The following is a 17,797-nucleotide window of genomic DNA, read 5'->3' as shown; positions in this document are numbered from 1 at the left end:
TATATCATGTTTAACCTGAGTAGCAAAAGACGGCGGTGGGTTTGAAAACGATTAGCCGGGAGTCCGGTGTTCTCACGGCTCTAGTTAGCCTAGCCCCCGGCTAGCTATCGAGCTAGTGGCTAACAGACGTCTCCGAAAACGTCGGCGCGCTTTTGAAAATATGTGGTGTCTTGATAAACTGAGCAGATATTTGAGGTTTACACAGCTACATTCTCGCCTGAAAATATGTTAAACGTTTATTTTGTGACCCAGAAAGAATAATAAGAGTAATATTAAAACTAACTAGCTGCCGCCATTGTTGGAAACTGAGCTGGGCTGCGCTATGAATTCTGGGACACAGCTACTTCTTCTTCGGGGTTTAACGGCAGCTGGCATCCTTGTACATGCAGTGCTGCCATCTTCTGTTTCAGTCCGTTATTACACTCTTAAATCCTACTACTTATTCCTGCGTCTTTTGTGATCTTACAAAGCTTCAAACGACGCGTCGACTATTAAATCAGTCAACTAATCGTGGCAGCCCGACTGTATGATATATATTGTTTTCGTGCCTGAACTTGTATAGAAATATATAATCCATTACATATACTCTAATATGTAATATGCACTCTTATGGCAATGCTAATTTTACTCATACTGTGGTCACTCGCTATAACACGGTTCACCTTTCGCTGTTTTTTTGTATCATTGTGTTCTGCGTCCTGATCGACTGTAGACCATGTCCATCTCCTGCGTGCCCTCTCTCCTGTACAGTACAGAATCACTACATCGATCCTTAGCAGTGTGACTCTGAAGTGCAGTACTGACGTTTTCTCCATGCCTTGCAAGGACCTGCGTTAGCACTCAAAAGGCAGAGGAAGATGCTAACCATCGCACAAAAAGTTGGACTTCTGGACATGCTAAAGCAAGGTAGAAGTTACTGTATTTTTTGGATTATAAGGCGCATTAAGCTAAACAAAACAAATCAAAACAAGTCAAACTTTACTGAACTCATTCTTCCACCACAGATCCACAGATCTCAGGCTCAAAGGGAGAGACTTCCACAGTCTGGGGCCACAGTTACAAAAGTCGCCTTTGTTTTCAGCCTCGTGTGTTGGACAACCAGCAAGCCCTGATCACATGACCTCAGGGACCTGCTGGGAATGTCTGGACGTTCACTGATATATGTTGGTGCTTGTCCATGCAGAGCCCTGAAAGTCAAGGTCAAAACCTTAAAGTGGATTCTGAATTTAACGGGGAGCCAGTGCAGCTGGATCAGCAGGAGTGTGACATGGGAGGACTTGGAGGACTAATCCAGTATTTGTACTCTTGTATATGTTACAGCATGTTTTGTAGTCCAGAGCATGAGCACATATAACACAGCCACATCTGTCCTGATGTGAACCCACAGGCTCGTGCTGAGGATTTTGGTAAACAGTCTAAATGATGACTTTTATTGTTATTGTGTTGCATTAAGTACCAGCTCTGCTTTGGATTTTGTGCCTGAACTTGTACAGGAAGTCCTGACTTTGTGCCTTTGAGCAGCAAACATGTGAACATGCAGACAGACAGTGGGACGTGTCTGCAGACGTCTCCCTGTGTTAGCAGAGGAATATGTCTGTGGACCGAGATCAGAGATGTGGAGACAGGAAATGTGGTTGCTAAGTGGTTGCTATGGGCACTGATGTGGTATAAAACAGGCTGATGGAGAAATCAGGGTCTGGTTAATTCAGTGACTCCAGGTTGATGTGCTCTCTCTGCTCAGGTCACACCTTTCTGCTGATATGGAGGAGCAGTGGTGCTGCTCTGTCCCTCCCAAACCCCCCCATCCCGTCTCAGACGGCCTTTCAGTCACTGTGTCTGTGACCAAAGGTGAACGTAGATGAACAGCAAGCTCTCTGTTCAACAGACCAGCACAGCATTGCTGCAGATTAACTTGTTTGGTTGTGAAGGGCTGCAGTCTTCCTCATTTAGCTCCAGTTTGGTGTAATAGCTAAAGTGTGACTGTGAGCTGCTGACACGGCTCTGGGTTAGCGTGCAGTCAGGTGAGTGAACATCGTCTCAGCAGTTTACAGATTAACTGACATGTTTTCATTCTGGTTTGGACAGAAAATCCAAAACAACATCATTTTATTATCATACAACATATATATCCATGTGCGGATCACATGTGGTTTGAATATAGACGTACAGTCAGGCACAGTGCGAGACATTAAAATGTGCTTTTGTGTGAACGTTAGCTCACAGCAAACACGAGTGTGAGGCCTGGACTCCACATCTGCATCAGTGAGGGTTAGATTAAGAAATCCACCAGAATCATCCACACACGTGTGTGTAAACTGCAAAACCAGCTGCTGCACTACAAATGTGTGAATTTAGAGTTAAACTCATGAATAAGACAAAGAAACCACACACAGGAACGCTCGCTTAGAGGACGTTTAATCACTGTGACCTCAGGTGTCAAGTTCGGTGAAACGCTGCCCTCTGCTGCTCACAGCAGGAAGCACAGCCTCCAGCTTCAGCCTGTCAGGACTGGAAAAGCAGCTCTGACCAGACACCATGAGTCACTGGTTAGCCTGGGTGCTGCTGGTGTGGTTGAGGTTATGGTGACGCTCTGTGGACGGCCTTCTGTCCAGCATCCTCCGTCTTCAGGGTGATTTTCATCATCTGGATGCTGTGGTTGCCGGGCAGATTCGACCCGGCCAGCTCAGGTGTGTCGGCATCAAACTGGTCGAGCTGAACCTCGATGCAGCTCAGGTTCCACCTGTGCAGCAGCACCTCGATCGACCAGTCGGCGCTGAAACACACGAAGAAGAAGCTGTGACCTCTGTTTGCTGCAGCTCTTTGTCATCATTGGAGAAGAGATCCGGTATCGAACCCTCAGGCTACGTGTCTGACTTTGTGACGGCGCCTTTGGCTCCTTCTTAACCAAAATAGGACTTTTTCAACACAAAACACTAAATAACTGCAACCGAGTGTTTATTTTCATGATTACGTACAATTAGTCCGGTGACTTTATGTCATTTTGCACATTTTAATGAAACATATTTTTAAAATGGACTAAAAAGAATAAAAAAGAGTAAATATGGTCATTTTTGGATGTTCCTGGAGCGCACATTATTATGAATGAGACACATTTTGGGTGTCAGCGTGTGCTGGGTCTCTCAGAGCTCCTTACGTGACTGTGTTACACTACAGAAGTAGTGTAAAGATGAAAATGTAAAATGTGATTGTTTATGTCAGTGATTCCTGAGCTGCTGCCCCCTGGTGGGCAGTGGAAGAACAAATTATTTAAAATATCTAAATACATTAAAATGATTCAAATGGTAGTTTTGAATTAAAATGATTATAATCATTTTTAAAAGAACATTTTTAAATCTCATGCCACTTTCTGATCACTGACATCACACAGCCTGGGTCTGAGGCTCGTGTGGCGATCAGAGCGATGAAGGTTTTCGTCCACAGACTGAAACGCCCACAGAGGAGCAGTCGTACCTTCGTACTTGGTACGTCGTCCAGAACTCGGCTTTGGGGTTTTTTCTCAGCAGGAAAAAAACGGTCACAAGGACGTCTTCAAAATCTGTAACAGGCAACAACTCGTCATCCTCCATAAACAATGTTTGTACAATCGTTTTACATCCTGGTGCATCAACAGGAAATAGATTTCACATTTCCAAACGTCCTCAAAGAAAAACAGTCGAGTCAGATACGAGTGTGATTTTAGAGAAGCTGATACAGGAGCAGAGCACTTTATAAACAGTGGAGTAATATTAATAACTGCACTTTGTTCTTCCCTGATAACACAGACGATCGACTCGGTCCAGGAGGTGACTTAGTCTACGTTCACTCTGCAGGTCTTGATGCTCAATTCTGATTTTTTGATCAAATCTGATTTTTTTGTCTGCTCGTTCACACTACAAATAAAATGTGACAGCAAACGCGCTCTAGTGTGAACGCTCAAAGCGGCCGCATGCGCAAAAGAAGACGTCACACACAACGCGCTCTGTTTAGACCCAGAGCAACAGTATGTTTGACTGATGGCCTTAATATAAAGACTTCGGACTTTACGTTTCCCAATTTTTGCTTTAAGTTATTTTGTTATTTACATAATAATGTAAATAACCTAATAATGATCCTTATTGCTGTTTTAGAGGAGCGCTGCTTCAAAGGATAGTTGCAGATTTCTGTCAGAATCTGCAGATTATACAGTACAAATAAAATGTTCACGTTGACTTCCCAACAGTTTCACTGGATGTCCAGGAAGCGTTCGCGATGTCTTCTCTGGCGCTGATAATCGGCGTCTGTCTTGTGTCGGTGACGTAAAAGACGGATTTAATGCGACATGACCATCAAACAGCAGCTTTCTGAAACATCAGATATGTATCTGATTCAGGACCACATACGAAAGTGACCCAGATCGGATTTGAAAATATTGGATTTGTGCCGTTCACACTGTCACACCATGATCGGATATGAGCCGCAGAGGGTCAGAAAAGTCGGATTTGATGCGCTTTCGCATGCAGTGTGAACGCAGCCTGAGCTGTTTCACACCTGACTTACAAAGACGCCCAGCTTCACTGAAATATCAACCGAACAACTGAAAACTACATAAAAATAATGAAGAAATACCAAACTATGATGTCTACGCTACGTCCAGATGAACAGAATCAACTTTTGGAGACCAAACTATGCAGCTGACCTTTGACCTACATTCAAGTCAACTATATTGTCAAAATCCAAAACATGTTTTTAGAAAATTTCTATCAATCAGGTTTGAAAGCGTGACGGCGTCTGAATACTTTGTTTTGCTTTCTGACAGGAAAATGTGCTGCGAACCTTCGGGATCGTAGAAGACGTCTGAGCCCAGGATGACGTCCAACTTGGGGAGCAGGACGAGGTCCGGGGAGATCTCACCCCAGCTGACACCCACCACCGGCACGTCGCCGAGGTCGTTGGCTTCGCAGCTGCGCCTGCAGTTCTCCAAACATGCCGGTCTGTCAGCGGCATCTGACAGGATCACCACGGCACCGCAGCGCGCCGCAACCACGCCGGGCAGACTCACGCCTGCGCTGAGCTGAAACAGCGTTAACGCAACTCCTTTAGGCAGCTTTAAACCACGTGTTCCTCTGATGCTGACGAGAGTGGCTTACACACTACTAATAGTCTCAGGTTTATGTTTGGCACCTAAAGTGATTTTACTGATATTAATTAAACCCCTTAAACTAAACTGTCTTCACTGAAATATTAATTTAAGGTTTGTCTTATCAAAATAACCTCGAACCCTCATTCGGTTCCACTGCTCTATGTTTGCACATCAAATGACTCCTCAGACGATCGTTGACATCGATGCTTTGGATCAGTGTAACCTATGTCTGAGTCTGAATGTGTGCTCCTCACCTCCAGCATCTTCTTCCCTCTCAGCTCCTCTCTGTGCATCCACAGATACTGAGCCAGCACCACCGCACACGGCCACACATACATGCCGAACTGCGGGTCGAGGACCTGAGGCACCAAAAGAGTTTTGGTTTTGTGGAACAAAATTAACACATGCAGACTCATCTGTTAACGGTTATCCTCTGATATCCTGTTAAGTTGAGAAAATGAACTAATCAGTTGTTAAAGTGACAGAAAGCTGTGGTCCTAATTGATTCCACATCTAAGAAACTCGAGGCTTTTAGAGTTTCTGGCTTTTCAAATCACAAATGAGTCGATCCAACGTGTGCGCACAGAAACCTGACTTTATGGATTCATTTATTTACCTCCTGCCTTCCACTTACTGTGATATAACTGATGGAGGACACCAGGAAAAACAGCAATGATGGTCCAGTTTACAAAAATAAATATATTAGGCCGAATAAAACAGAGGACTCGAATTATTAAAACTTAAGCATTATTTATGTACCTATGGTTAATTTCAATGAAGCATGATTCAACAGCACGCCGGTTAAATGGTTATAAATTTTACTTAAACCCAAATATGCTTGTGTATTGCCTGTATGCTGTATTAAATCGAGGATTTTAAAATGTGAAAATAGTCTCGATTTGTACAAAAATTTGACCACTTTTAAGGAGCTAACACGTCGATTTCTAAACAGCACAACAACGAATTTAATTTATAATAAAGCATTAGTTTCTCACTCTGTGTGTTTTCTGTTGCTATACACTCGGTATAATATTACATTTACAGGATTGAACAGACCTCTGGTATGGAGACACAGAGGGACTCCCGCGCGTTTTCCCTCTCGTCTTCAAACGTGAACACTTTATAAGCTATGCTCGGCGTTTCGGTTCCACTGTCGGCCATCCTGTAAGCATACACGCTTTTAACTGACCTTATTACATCTACCTGCCATCAGTCCAGTTCTTTGTTTTTAGGTATAAAACCCATATTAACGCTTTTTATTGGTATCCATGAAAACCTCACGCCACAGCTAACGCCACATTGGAAACCAGTTCCGCGCAGACCAAAACAGAAAGGAGGGCCTTAAAACAGCCAATGAAAATCACGGGCGGGAAGGTTCACTCGACTGCCCAACCAATTGACACTTAACTTCCGGTAGCTTATGTAGCCAATAAACTACCAATATTTCCAGAGGGGCGGTGGCTAATTGCGTAATCAGTTGCGAAAGCATTGTGTCACACAGTTAACAGCTAGCTGCTCCTGTTAGCTGTTTATCAAACTTTATCCGCCCGGCAGGTTTTAAGAGTTCTGTCTCATCCACCATCTCACATCGGAGGACGTGTTTATCACACACCCGGCGGGTGGCTGTGTCGTTTTATCAGAGAGACACAGCGAAGGTGTGAGAACAGCGCAGTTAGCCGGGTGAGAGCGCAGGCTGTTGGATGTGTTTGTGCGGTATCACCGGGTTAGCTTGACAGCTAGCTGAGCAAAGATAAACACGCCGGGCGGAGGAATGAACCACAAGAGCAAGAAGAGGATCAAAGAGGCGAAACGCAGCGCCAGACCCGAACTGAAGGACTCGCTGGACTGGATAAAACACGGCTACTATGAGACCTTCGACGTGTCGCACCGTACTGTGAAGGTAACTGTTGATGCTAAGCTAACAGTGGCTAACAGGGGAGTGCAGCTTGTCACGTACACAATGTGTGAGACGGCGGCGCGAGCACGTGAGATGTTTGATATGAGCTCCTGTTAATGTCCGTCTGCCTTCATCACACATGTAACACCGAGAGCCAACACGAAGTAAAAGCACTGATAGCCCGGGGATAGTATCAGTAACACAGCAGGTGTATCACAGCTGCAGACGGTTATATTCTCTTAATAAACTTTGTTAACATTTTATAAAAGTACTTGCGAAGAAGAAGTTACGACCAAACTTTATTCATGAAGCACTTTTACAAACTGTAATTCAGACATTTAGTGGCCACTGCAGCCGAAAACGATAAACGATGAAACACAAAACACAGTAAAAGACAATAAACTGGTAATGACCTAAAATAACCGTGTTATAATAACGACACCGTAATATAATGTAAAAAGATTAATGCATCAAAGATAAATACTAAAATATTCACGATACAAAATAGAATGAAGTATATTGGGCACAAATACTCTATTTGTTCATCCACAGGAAGATTTTTCCCTCCATTAAATATTAAAATTTTAACGATGTGCAGGATTTAAACATGGGAAGGTTTCACAGTTTGATCTCATGAAAAGCAGGAAAACACCAAACTGAGCTGCAGCTGTGTGACGTTCGGGGTATTACAGCTGTTATAAAAGACATAATGGTAACATGTAACGCATCATCACGGCTGGAAGGAGGTGAAAGATTATGTGAATACAGACCAGATGAACTTTAAGCAGCCGTGATTGAGTGAAAACAGGTAGCAGACTGAGGGCAAACCAGTCTGTGAAGGTGTGACCTGCATCAAAGAGCTGTTGAACCAACACACTCCTCTTTCTCCTGAATTGTGGTGGTTAAATTAGCTTTTTAACATTTGGAAAACACATTAGAAACATCGAACGCCGCTCTGTGCTGTGTTTCAGGACGGTGTGGAGCGCGTGGACACCCTCCATCTGACCACAGAGGAGTTCATCGAGCGCTTCGAGCGGCCCTACAAGCCCGTCGTCCTCCTTAACTGTCAGGAGACCTGGCCCGCACGGGAAAAATGGACGCTGGAGCGCTTAAAACGCAAATACCGCAACCAGAAGTTCAAGTGTGGCGAGGATAACGACGGTTACTCAGTGAAGATGAAGATGAAGTACTACGTGGAGTACCTGGAGTCCACCCGTGACGACAGCCCGCTCTACATCTTTGACAGCAGCTACGGTGAACACGCCAAGCGGCGGAAGCTGCTGGAGGACTACGAGGTTCCCGTCTTCTTCAGGGACGACCTCTTCCAGTTTGCAGGAGAGAAGCGCAGGCCGCCCTACAGGTGAGCGGTCTGTCTGCTCCGTCTCTGTCCAATCAGGAGCACTCGCTCTTCATTTGATCAGCTGATTGGTCAGATCTCTAACCCTGTTGGCTGTAATTTGACCTCTTGATGGATTATTTGATTTATGTTCAGTTTCATTTGGCTTTTGAGCCCTCAGATTTACCCAGTACCCACATGAACCCTCTTGATTGCTGGAGGCAAATTAAACTTAAATCAGCGTCTTTAACTTCTATAATTGGCTGTGAAGCACCTGCAGCCGAAACCACGGCTGTTCTTTTATTACCTTCTAAAGCAGAGCGTAAACTGGGCCTCTCCAGCCTATTTCCTCTTCTTATATTTTCATGTGAAGGCTTCTCGGCTCAGCGTGACACCTTCAGTTCAGTTTGTTTGCTTTTACAAAGGTTAGAAGTTTTTAATGAAATATTTTTCAGTTTGAATGAAGCAAAGTAGGAAGAGCTGATGTGTGAAAGATGAAAGAGGAGGGCTTTGTAGTGCAAGTCGGGATACCTTCAGCCCTTTCCCTGACCTCATGATGTTTTCCACTGAGGCAAAGGGATTAGAAAAAGACAGAGGAGGCAGCTTCCTGCATCCAGCAAGAGTCCAGGTCCGAGGGGCTCAAACCTACATTCTTTCTCAGGTCCAGCAGGAACGACTCCTGTGGTCTGAGGAAATGTGTCTGAGCTCTGTAATGACTTTCCTGATGAGTTTATGGTTTCAGGTCTTATTAAATAAAGCTTGAGTTGAGATTGGAAATTGGAACAGGAAACGGGGGAAAGTTTAAGGCAGGGTTGAGGGAACTCCAGGCCTCAAGGGCTGGTTTTAGACGTGTCCTTGTTCCAACACAGCTGATTCAAATGGCTGAATGACCTGATAATGAACTAATCATTTGGTTCTGGTGTGTTGAACCAGGCTGATATCTAAAACCTGCAGGACACCGGCCCAGAGGCCTGGAGTTTAAGGTGTGTTGTAGCAGTCATGAGCAACTGCCAGTCTTTAGTTTCTCTGAGCTTGTGACGTCTGACTTCATTCGCTTAATTTCCCCACAGATGGTTTGTGATGGGCCCGGCCCGGTCCGGCACCGGCATCCACATTGACCCGCTGGGCACCAGCGCCTGGAACGCCCTGGTTCAGGGACACAAGCGATGGTGTCTGTTCCCCACCAACACGCCACGGGAGCTGATCAAAGTGACGAGAGACGACGGCGGCAACCAGCAGGATGAGGCGGTCACCTGGTTCAGCGTGGTTTATCCCCGCACGCAGCAGCCCACCTGGCCCGCAGAGTTCAGACCGCTGGAGATCCTGCAGAGACCCGGGGAGACGGTGTTCGTGCCCGGTCAGTGAGTTTATCCATCCGTCCGTTCTCTTTGTCCTCGTCAGGGTCACGGAGGGGGCTGGAGCCTATCCCAGCTACCATGGGGTGAGAGGCGGGGTACATCCTGGACAGGTCGCCAGTCTGTCGCAGGGCTAATTCAGATTATCAACGAAAACAAAACGCAGAAAATATACCGAAAGATCAGTCAATTCTACAAAGTGGTGTCGGTGTGTTTACATGCTGCTTTTATGCTGTTTAAACCCTCGAACTCCCAGCCTGTTAGCCTGGTGCTGCTGGAGGTTTCTTCCTGTTAAAAAGGAGTTTTTCCTTCCCACTGTCACCAAAGTGCTGCTCATAGGGGGTCACATGATTGTTGGGTTTACTCTGAGTTATTATAGATACAGTGGGATGCAAAAGTTTGGGCAACCTTGTTCATAGTCATTATTTTCCTTTAAATCGTTGGTTGGTACAATAAAAAATGTCAGTTAAAGATATCTTATAGGAGACACACACAGTGATATTTGAGAAGTGAAATGAAGTTTATTGGATTTACAGAAAGTGTGCAAGAATTGTTTAAACAAAATCAGGCAGGTGATATATCTGGGCTCCACAAAAAAAGAAATGAAATCAATATTTAGTAGATCCACCGTCTGCAGCCTCTAAACGCTTCCTGTCGGTTCCACTGAGAGTCTGGATTGTGGTTGAAGGTATTTTGGACCATTCCTCTACAAAACATCTCTGGTTCATTCAGGTTTGATGGCTTCCGAGCATGAACAGCTCTCTTTAACTCACACCACAGATGTTCAATAATATTCAGGTCTGGACTGAGATGAACGTTGTACTTGTTCCTCTGCTTCAGTGGATTTAAAGCAGTGTCTCGGGTCGTTGTCTTGTTGAAAGATCCAGCCCCGGCGCAGCTTCAGCTTTGTCACTGATTCTCCAGAATCTGCTGACACTGAGTGGACTCCATGTGTCCCTGCACTGGCCACACAGCCCCACAGCGTGATGGAGCCACCATCATACTTTACTGGAGGCAGCAGGTGTGTTTCTTGCTGTGTTCTGTTTCCTCCATGCATAACTTGTTCTGCCCAAATAACTCAGTTTTAGTTTCATCCGTCCACAGCAGCTTATTCCAGATGAAGCTGGTTTGTCCAAATGTGCTTTAGCGTCTCTGTTTGTGCTGTGGGCGGAGCAAAGGCTTCCTCTGCATCACTCTCACATGCAGCATCTCCTCGTGTAAAGTGCGCCGAGTGTTTGAACGCTGCACAGCGACTCCATCTGCTGCAACATGATGTTGCAGGTCTTTGGTGCTGGTCTGTGGGTCGACTCTGTTCTCACCGTCACTTCTGTCTATCTGAGATGTTTCTTGGTCTGACACTTCCAGCCTTAACTTGAACTGAGCCTGTGGTCTTTGATTGTCTCAGTATGTTCCTAACTGTGGAGACAGACGGCTTAAATCTCTGAGACAGCTTTCTGTGTCCTTGCCACCATGATGCTGAACAATCTTTGTCTTCAGGTCATCTGAGAGTTGTTCTGAGACCCCAGTGTTGCTTCTCTTCAGAGGAAATTAAAAGAGGAGGGAAACTTACAATTGACCCCCTTAAATACTCTTTCTCATTATTGTTTTCACCTGTGTGTGTAGGTCAGAGGTCACTGAGCTTACCGAGACAATAATCAGTCCTAAAGGTTTGGAATCAATAAAATGACAACAGATTTATGCACCTGCCTGATTTTGTTTAAACAATTCTTGCACAATTTCTGTGAATCCAGTAAACTTCACTTCACTTCTCAAACATCACTGTGTGTGTGTGTGTGTGTGTCTATGATATATTTAACTGACATTTTTTATTGTACCAACGATTTATACAGGAAAATCATGACTATGAACAAGGTTGCTCAAACTTTTGCATCACTGTATCTGACATAAAGCACCGTGAGGTGACTGTTCCTGTGATTTGATGCTTTATAAGTGAAACTGAATCGAACACGTTCAGAGCACCTGATTGTTTTTGTTTAGCACTTCAACCTCTCGTCAGGGTTTTGCTTCCTCCATTAAAAAGAATTCGCTTCCATCCATCTTTTAATCCGTATGCATGTGAGTCGTGTTTATCCTCATATGATCTGTATGTGAGTATGTGGGGGTCTTTGTTTTAATTCAGTTTTGTAATGTAGCACCAAATCATACAAACAGTCAGCTAAAGGTGCTCTACACCGTGAAGGACGACGGTAATTAGAGAAACCATCACTTTGGTGACCGTGGGAAAGAGAAACTCCCGTTGTACGTGGAGCAGTCGGCTCAAACAGACGCAGCAGATCAAGGTGAATAAAACGTTGTTCATCCACAGCTGGTGTATTTTGCACAGGCTCTGGTCGGGCAGCTAAGCTGACTGATACACACTTCCTGTTTTGAGCACTGTCAGCTCCATCCAGGAACTCATGTGCTGATGACAGTGATGTCACTGACGGTCAGTGACTCTGGGCTGGTGTTGAGTGGGAAAGCTCACTGACCCAGCCGTGACCCGACAGCGGCGCCGACCTTTCAGAACGCGCTGACCTACATTCACGTAATGCCAACAGAGCTGATGGTGATGAGCAGGGATTAAACCCTCAGCTGCTCCTTGGGCACCGCTCCAGGTTTTAGTCCTACAGACAGCACAGACAGGAGGGAGGCGCCGTCTGTTAGAGCCCACATCGCCCTGAAAGGTCACCACCGACCGTAGTGTCACCTCGCCAAAGTGCCAAACACTGAATTTAATGAGACAGAGATGAGCAGACACGAGGTCGATGTCCCAGTGGGGGCAGCTGACATCGAGCCACGTTCGGGTTGTTCAGATCTTTTTGCTTTTTGCTGTTGAACCATTTTTTCGTCTTTCTGTAGGCGGATGGTGGCACGTGGTCCTCAACCTGGACACGACAATCGCCGTCACTCAGAACTTTGCCAGCTCAGTCAACTTCCCCATCGTGTGGCACAAAACGGTTCGAGGACGTCCCAAACTCTCCAGGAAGTGGTACCGGTAAGGACGGGTCAGGAGGACGACATCTTTAGATGTGAATTATCTCTTTGTGGTCCCAGTCTGAGTTTGAGGGGGGACTAGAATGTGAGCTGTAGCTGGTGGAGCGACGACTCCTCCAGGCTGCGCTAACGGTGCTTTTGTTGTTTCAGGATCCTGAAGCAGGAGCGGCCCGACCTGGCGGCGCTGGCAGACAAAGTGGACCTGCAGGAGTCCACGGGCATCGCATCGGACAGCTCCAGTGACTCGTCATCGTCCTCGTCCTCCAGCTCGTCCGACTCGGACTCTGACGTATGTGCTCACACACACACTTCCTGTGATGGAAGCAGTGGAGGTGTACAGAGATGTCTGTGCAGAAGTCTTGCACCTCAGGTCTTTGCAGGAAAATGTGCAGCGAGTTACTGAAACATGGAAATGCAGTAAACACAGAGTGTGTAGTTCTGATGAGCTTTGAATATTTGACCGTCAGCTCAGTCTGAACTCTCATCTCTGTAAGGATCTTCAGGAATAGTTCTCCAGATTATTCCAAGCTCTTCTTTGGATGTTTCTGCCTTTTTGTGTAGACTCAGCTCTGGTTCATTCTCGAGTTTGGAGTCTTTACAAACAAACATTCGTCTGAAAACGCTCAGGTACAAACACTGGACTGAAGATGAGTGAAAAAGCGGCCAAAGACCTTCAGAGAGCAGGAGAAAGTCTGAGGCTTTTGCACAGAACTGTAGACAAACCTGTAGAGACTCCAGGCTGGGCTGCGTGTGGCCTCATTGTCACAGCTGCATCACCAGCTGTGACGATGAGTGCTCCTTAGTTTATAATCTCAGAAATTATAAAAACAGTTATGAAGCTACATTTATGCTAACACGTATTCTCCTGTTTATTGTATGTAATACTCACCACCACCAGCAGGGGGAGTAGTGGTCTTGGAGCTGTTAGAGACGAAGCATCCAGCAGTACTTTTACTCCAGATGTTGTTGTGAAACATCTGTGAACTTCCATCAGCAAGAAAACGATATCACTCCTCATCTCAACGTTTATGTGAAGCGTTTAAGTTTGAGACCTAAATCCAGATCACTAAGGTCGGTCGTCCTGCAGAGTGTTTATAACATTCACAGCAGCAGACGTAGGTGAATGCCGAAATGAGATCCGGCACCTGGCTGCAGGATATAAAGTGTGACCGCTCAGGTGCAGTCCTGCTTATATTAATCGCAGCTGTCACATCACACCTGAGCTGGCAGCTTCTTACTGATGCAGGTGCGTCTGTGGGAGTGCACGCACGCCTTAAAGTTGTGCCTGACAAATACTCCATTTTTATAACAGGAAACACACAAACTTCCTCTGGAAAACGTTAAAAACTTGTAGTTTGTCGCCGCTGTGCAACCCGTCTGAGCATGTGCACTCTGTCTCCTCCCACAGGCGGGGTCGGGCTCTGAGGGCGACGCCATGTCTCACCGAAGGAAGAAGAGACGCACCTGTGGCACGGCGGCCAACGGAGACACGAGCAGCCAGGATGACTGCGTCAGCAAGGAGAGGAGCTCGTCGCGGTGACCTCCGCCCGGCGGCGGCGACTCTGTGGCTCCAGCTGCTTCTCGTCTCGCTGAAGGTGTGAGACCCTGAGGAGGAGGAGACCTGCCACCACTGTGTTTCTCTGTAGCTTCTGTGAGGATGAGGCTGTGAAGAGGCGTTCATGGAGCTGGGCGGGTTGAACTGTAAACGAACCGCCGGCACTTTGAGCAGGTCACTGCAGCCGGGCAGGATTTCACCGGCACTTCAGCTTTTCCACCATTTCTCCAACTTCTGCTTTTCAAACTCTGATAGCGTCTTCGGTTTCTCGCCGTCGACTCGCCGATCGTCTACGTGAATCTGAGCTCTTTGGTGCTTTGGGCGGTGTACATGGGAACGCCTCCTGAGCCGCCGTCTTAAAGGAACTGTGACGTTTTCACAAAGGTTCCAGTGGAACATTTTTATAACAGAACATTTGCAGTTTGAGTTTGTAGGAGAGAAAGTTTCTAAAATCCTGATTGACCCGAACGCAGCGTGACACAAACCGATGTCCTTTTGTGAAACATGTAGTAATCAGCTGCCTCTCCAGTGAGCTCTTATCTCATGGACAGACTCCCACTCTCCACCTGCTGCAGGTGTGCACAGGTGTGCACAGGTGACCCGCCCCCCACCCAGCCCCCCCTCAGAGGAGCTTGAGGAAACAACGGGCACCTGCGGTCCAAGATGGAGGAGGTGGAGTGCAGCTGTGGGGCGAGATCGTCTCTGGAGAAGCAGCTGAAAGAAGTCGAAACGACCACAACAGCAAGACAGGAAGTGACAGGCCTAGCTAGTTGGTAAGGACTCAGCTTTCAAAATAAGAGTGCGGTCCTTTGGTGTTGGCTTTCGTGCGCTGATGCGGTCGATGAGTTTCTGACGTGATGCCTTTTAAACAGTTTCCTGATTGGAGGACGTGAGCAGCGCTTTTAAACGTGTTTTGTTCTGACGGTGTTAAAGCTCGTCCGTTAGCTCAGATCACACCGTTAATGAATGTTTTTAGGCTGGGAGGTTTCTCACACCCTCTTGTGCACGAGCTGAAACAACGTTCTGTCTCAGCTGTTTCCTGTTATCCGGAGAGACGAGGGTGGCGGCGTCCACGTCTCTCGGGTTGGCGCTTCGTTTCTGTTCGTTTGTTTGCAAACTGTCTTAAGAACCAGATGTGACCCGAGGCCCGGTCCTCTCCTCTCCACCTGACGCTGACGTCATGGAGGTGTCAACTTAGCGCCTTAACGTGCCAGACGGAGACTTCCTGCCTGCTGTCTGACACTTCCTGTTCGAGCCAAACAGACTAATGACATTAGAGCAGGACCTCTGCAGCTCCCAGCTGATGTTTCTACTTTGTGCCAAAATCAAGAGACGAACAGCCGAGAGGTCGTGGACGGCGGTGGCGTGTGGGAGGAGCCTGTTAGTTTGTTGTTGAGTATCAGCTGAGGCTTCGTTTTAATTATTCATAAACTTTCTGACCACAGCAACTCAAATCGTAACAGTGAAAACGGGCTCGCGTGCGGCTGCTTAAAGTTTCGCCCCAATGATCCAACGTGTCCTCAGAGCAAAGTGAGTTTTTATTTATGTATATTTTTTTAGAGGTTTGTCTTCTTCACCATGACAGCAGTGACGCTCCAAGTACCAAAAATCCATAAAAAACCTGTAGAGATCTCGAGCCAATCACTGTTGAGTTTAACGATCTGTAATCATGCCGTCTGATATTTGTCTGAACGTCTGCAGCTGCTGAGGTTTTAAACGTTCAGGAGAAGCAAAGATGTCTGCCACCGCGGCACAGCAGGTGACTGCAGGCACCTGTCACTACACTGGACACGAAATATAAACGTCAGCAAACAGAAACTAAAGATGTTTTAATTCCTCATCAAATGTTTTTTCTAATCAGAGAAACGTCTCATTAAAGCTCAGATCTGTTTAATTTCCTGTCATCAAACACAATAAACCAGTCAGATCGCCGGCTGTGCGTTCGCTTCCTGCCGACCTGTCGCTTTAAAGTGCCTAACAGTGCTGTGACTGACTGTAGGGGGCGCTGTTTTAGCTGTTCTCAAAGGCACGCTGCTGCTTTGTGACGCCGTCACGCGGTGCCTTTAAGTGAAGGTCTGTTGATGACGAGAAGCTCAGACGTGTGATTGATTTCATTGTTCAATAAAAGTTTTCTATGATTGAAACATCGTCTCGTTTTTTCTCTTCCTGTAAAAATGACTGAAAACCTTCACGTTCATTTACTTTTAACGCTGCACTCCGCCTGCGCTCCACCCTTCAGCCAGCATCACCACAAACACTGGAGTTCCACAGGGTTGCGTCCTCAGCTCCATCCTCTACACCCTGTACATCATACCGAAGTTTGCAGATGACACTGCAGTGATCGGTCGCATCACTGGTGGGGACGAGGCGGCTTATAGGAGAGAGGAGGCCGGTCTGTCATGGTGTGAGGACAGCAACCTCACCCTCAACACTGATAAAACAAAGGAGATGATAGCAGACATGAGGAAGAAGAGGAGGCCTCACCAGCCGCTGTTTATCCGGGAGAGTGAAGTGCAGAGGGTGAGCAGCTTTAGGTACCTGGGCGTTCGCATCAGTGAGGACCTCACCTGGACACTGAACACCACACAGCTGGTCAAGAAGGCTCAGCAGCTGCTGTATTTCCTGAGGAGGCTGAGGAAATTTGGGATGCCGGCCAAGATCCTCAGCAGCTTCTACAGCTGCGCTGTGCAGAGCACAGTGACCAGCTGCAGCACTGCTGCTGTGGACCGCAAACGCCTGCAGAGTGATAACAGGAGAAGATCATCAGGACCCGCTGGCCTCTCTGCAGAGCATCAACCATCGCAGAGTCCAGAGGAGAGCTGCCTCCATCATTAGAGACCCCACACCCCCAACACAGACTGTTCACACTTCTCCTCTTGAGACGAAGGTTTAGGAGTGTGAAGTCCAGAACATCCAGACTCAACTCCTCCCTCCCCACAGCCATCAGACTCTTGAACCTTCCTCAACTGCAATTTGCACACTAAGCTCCTTTGTACATCCCTTTACACTGACAACTGCATACCTCACTTCATTTACACATTTTGTACTTATTTATCTTTCACTATTTTTATCCTTATTTTTACCTTATTTAATCTTAATAACTTGTCTTATTTTTATCCTCATTTAGCTTCTTCCTTCAACCAAACTTGGCGTTTGTGTGTGGACAGCAAAGGACGAGTTTCATCGCACAGAGAAATTTCTTCTGTACACACGACAATAAACATGCAGCTCAACAGGATTATAAAAAATATATTTTATAAAATAAAATACGTCGTTTCTCTGGTCTTGAACCTGAAGCTCGTTTTCTGAAGTGTTTCGGGAGAATTTAATAATCAGATTTTAAAAACGTGCTCTGCAGGTGGGAGACCTGTCTGTTAAAATCTGACCTGCCACATTATTAGGTACACGTCGTTGACTCCGCCCACAGAGGGACCAACAACCCCACCGTCACATCACCTTGATGCTCAGGTTGAACTTAAGCGGCTCGTCTTCACCTGCGTGTCTAAATGCTCGCACGTGATTGGCTTATTGGTTCATTATT

At 46.4% G+C, this 17,797-nt stretch overlaps 2 protein-coding genes across 2 annotated transcripts; one reads left to right on the top strand and one right to left on the bottom strand.

Moving 5' to 3' along the window:
* Positions 1-2,140: 2,140 nt before the first annotated feature.
* On the bottom strand, positions 2,141-6,454 carry mettl23 (methyltransferase 23, arginine). The gene is made up of 5 exons (XM_087840180.1): positions 6,176-6,454; positions 5,374-5,478; positions 4,813-5,050; positions 3,472-3,556; positions 2,141-2,773 (listed from the first exon to the last, which is right to left on the bottom strand). Exons 1-5 carry the CDS (start codon positions 6,278-6,280, stop codon positions 2,578-2,580), a joined length of 729 nt encoding a protein of 242 aa, XP_087696306.1. The 5' UTR covers positions 6,281-6,454; the 3' UTR covers positions 2,141-2,577.
* A 150-nt stretch (positions 6,455-6,604) lies between these two features.
* On the top strand, positions 6,605-16,400 carry jmjd6 (jumonji domain containing 6, arginine demethylase and lysine hydroxylase). The gene is made up of 6 exons (XM_087840179.1): positions 6,605-7,019; positions 7,988-8,376; positions 9,423-9,709; positions 12,567-12,702; positions 12,852-12,990; positions 14,110-16,400. The coding sequence occupies exons 1-6, from the start codon at positions 6,891-6,893 to the stop codon at positions 14,239-14,241; spliced, it is 1,212 nt and encodes a 403-aa protein (XP_087696305.1). The 5' UTR covers positions 6,605-6,890; the 3' UTR covers positions 14,242-16,400.
* Positions 16,401-17,797: the final 1,397 nt, after the last annotated feature.

The sequence above is a fragment of the Neolamprologus brichardi genome, chromosome 4 (assembly GCF_056152115.1).
Source record: "Neolamprologus brichardi isolate AB-2024 chromosome 4, ASM5615211v1, whole genome shotgun sequence".
Taxonomy (NCBI): domain Eukaryota; kingdom Metazoa; phylum Chordata; class Actinopteri; order Cichliformes; family Cichlidae; genus Neolamprologus; species Neolamprologus brichardi.
The sequence above is the reverse complement of the archived record's forward strand: the minus strand, read 5'-3'. Positions and strand labels throughout refer to the sequence as shown.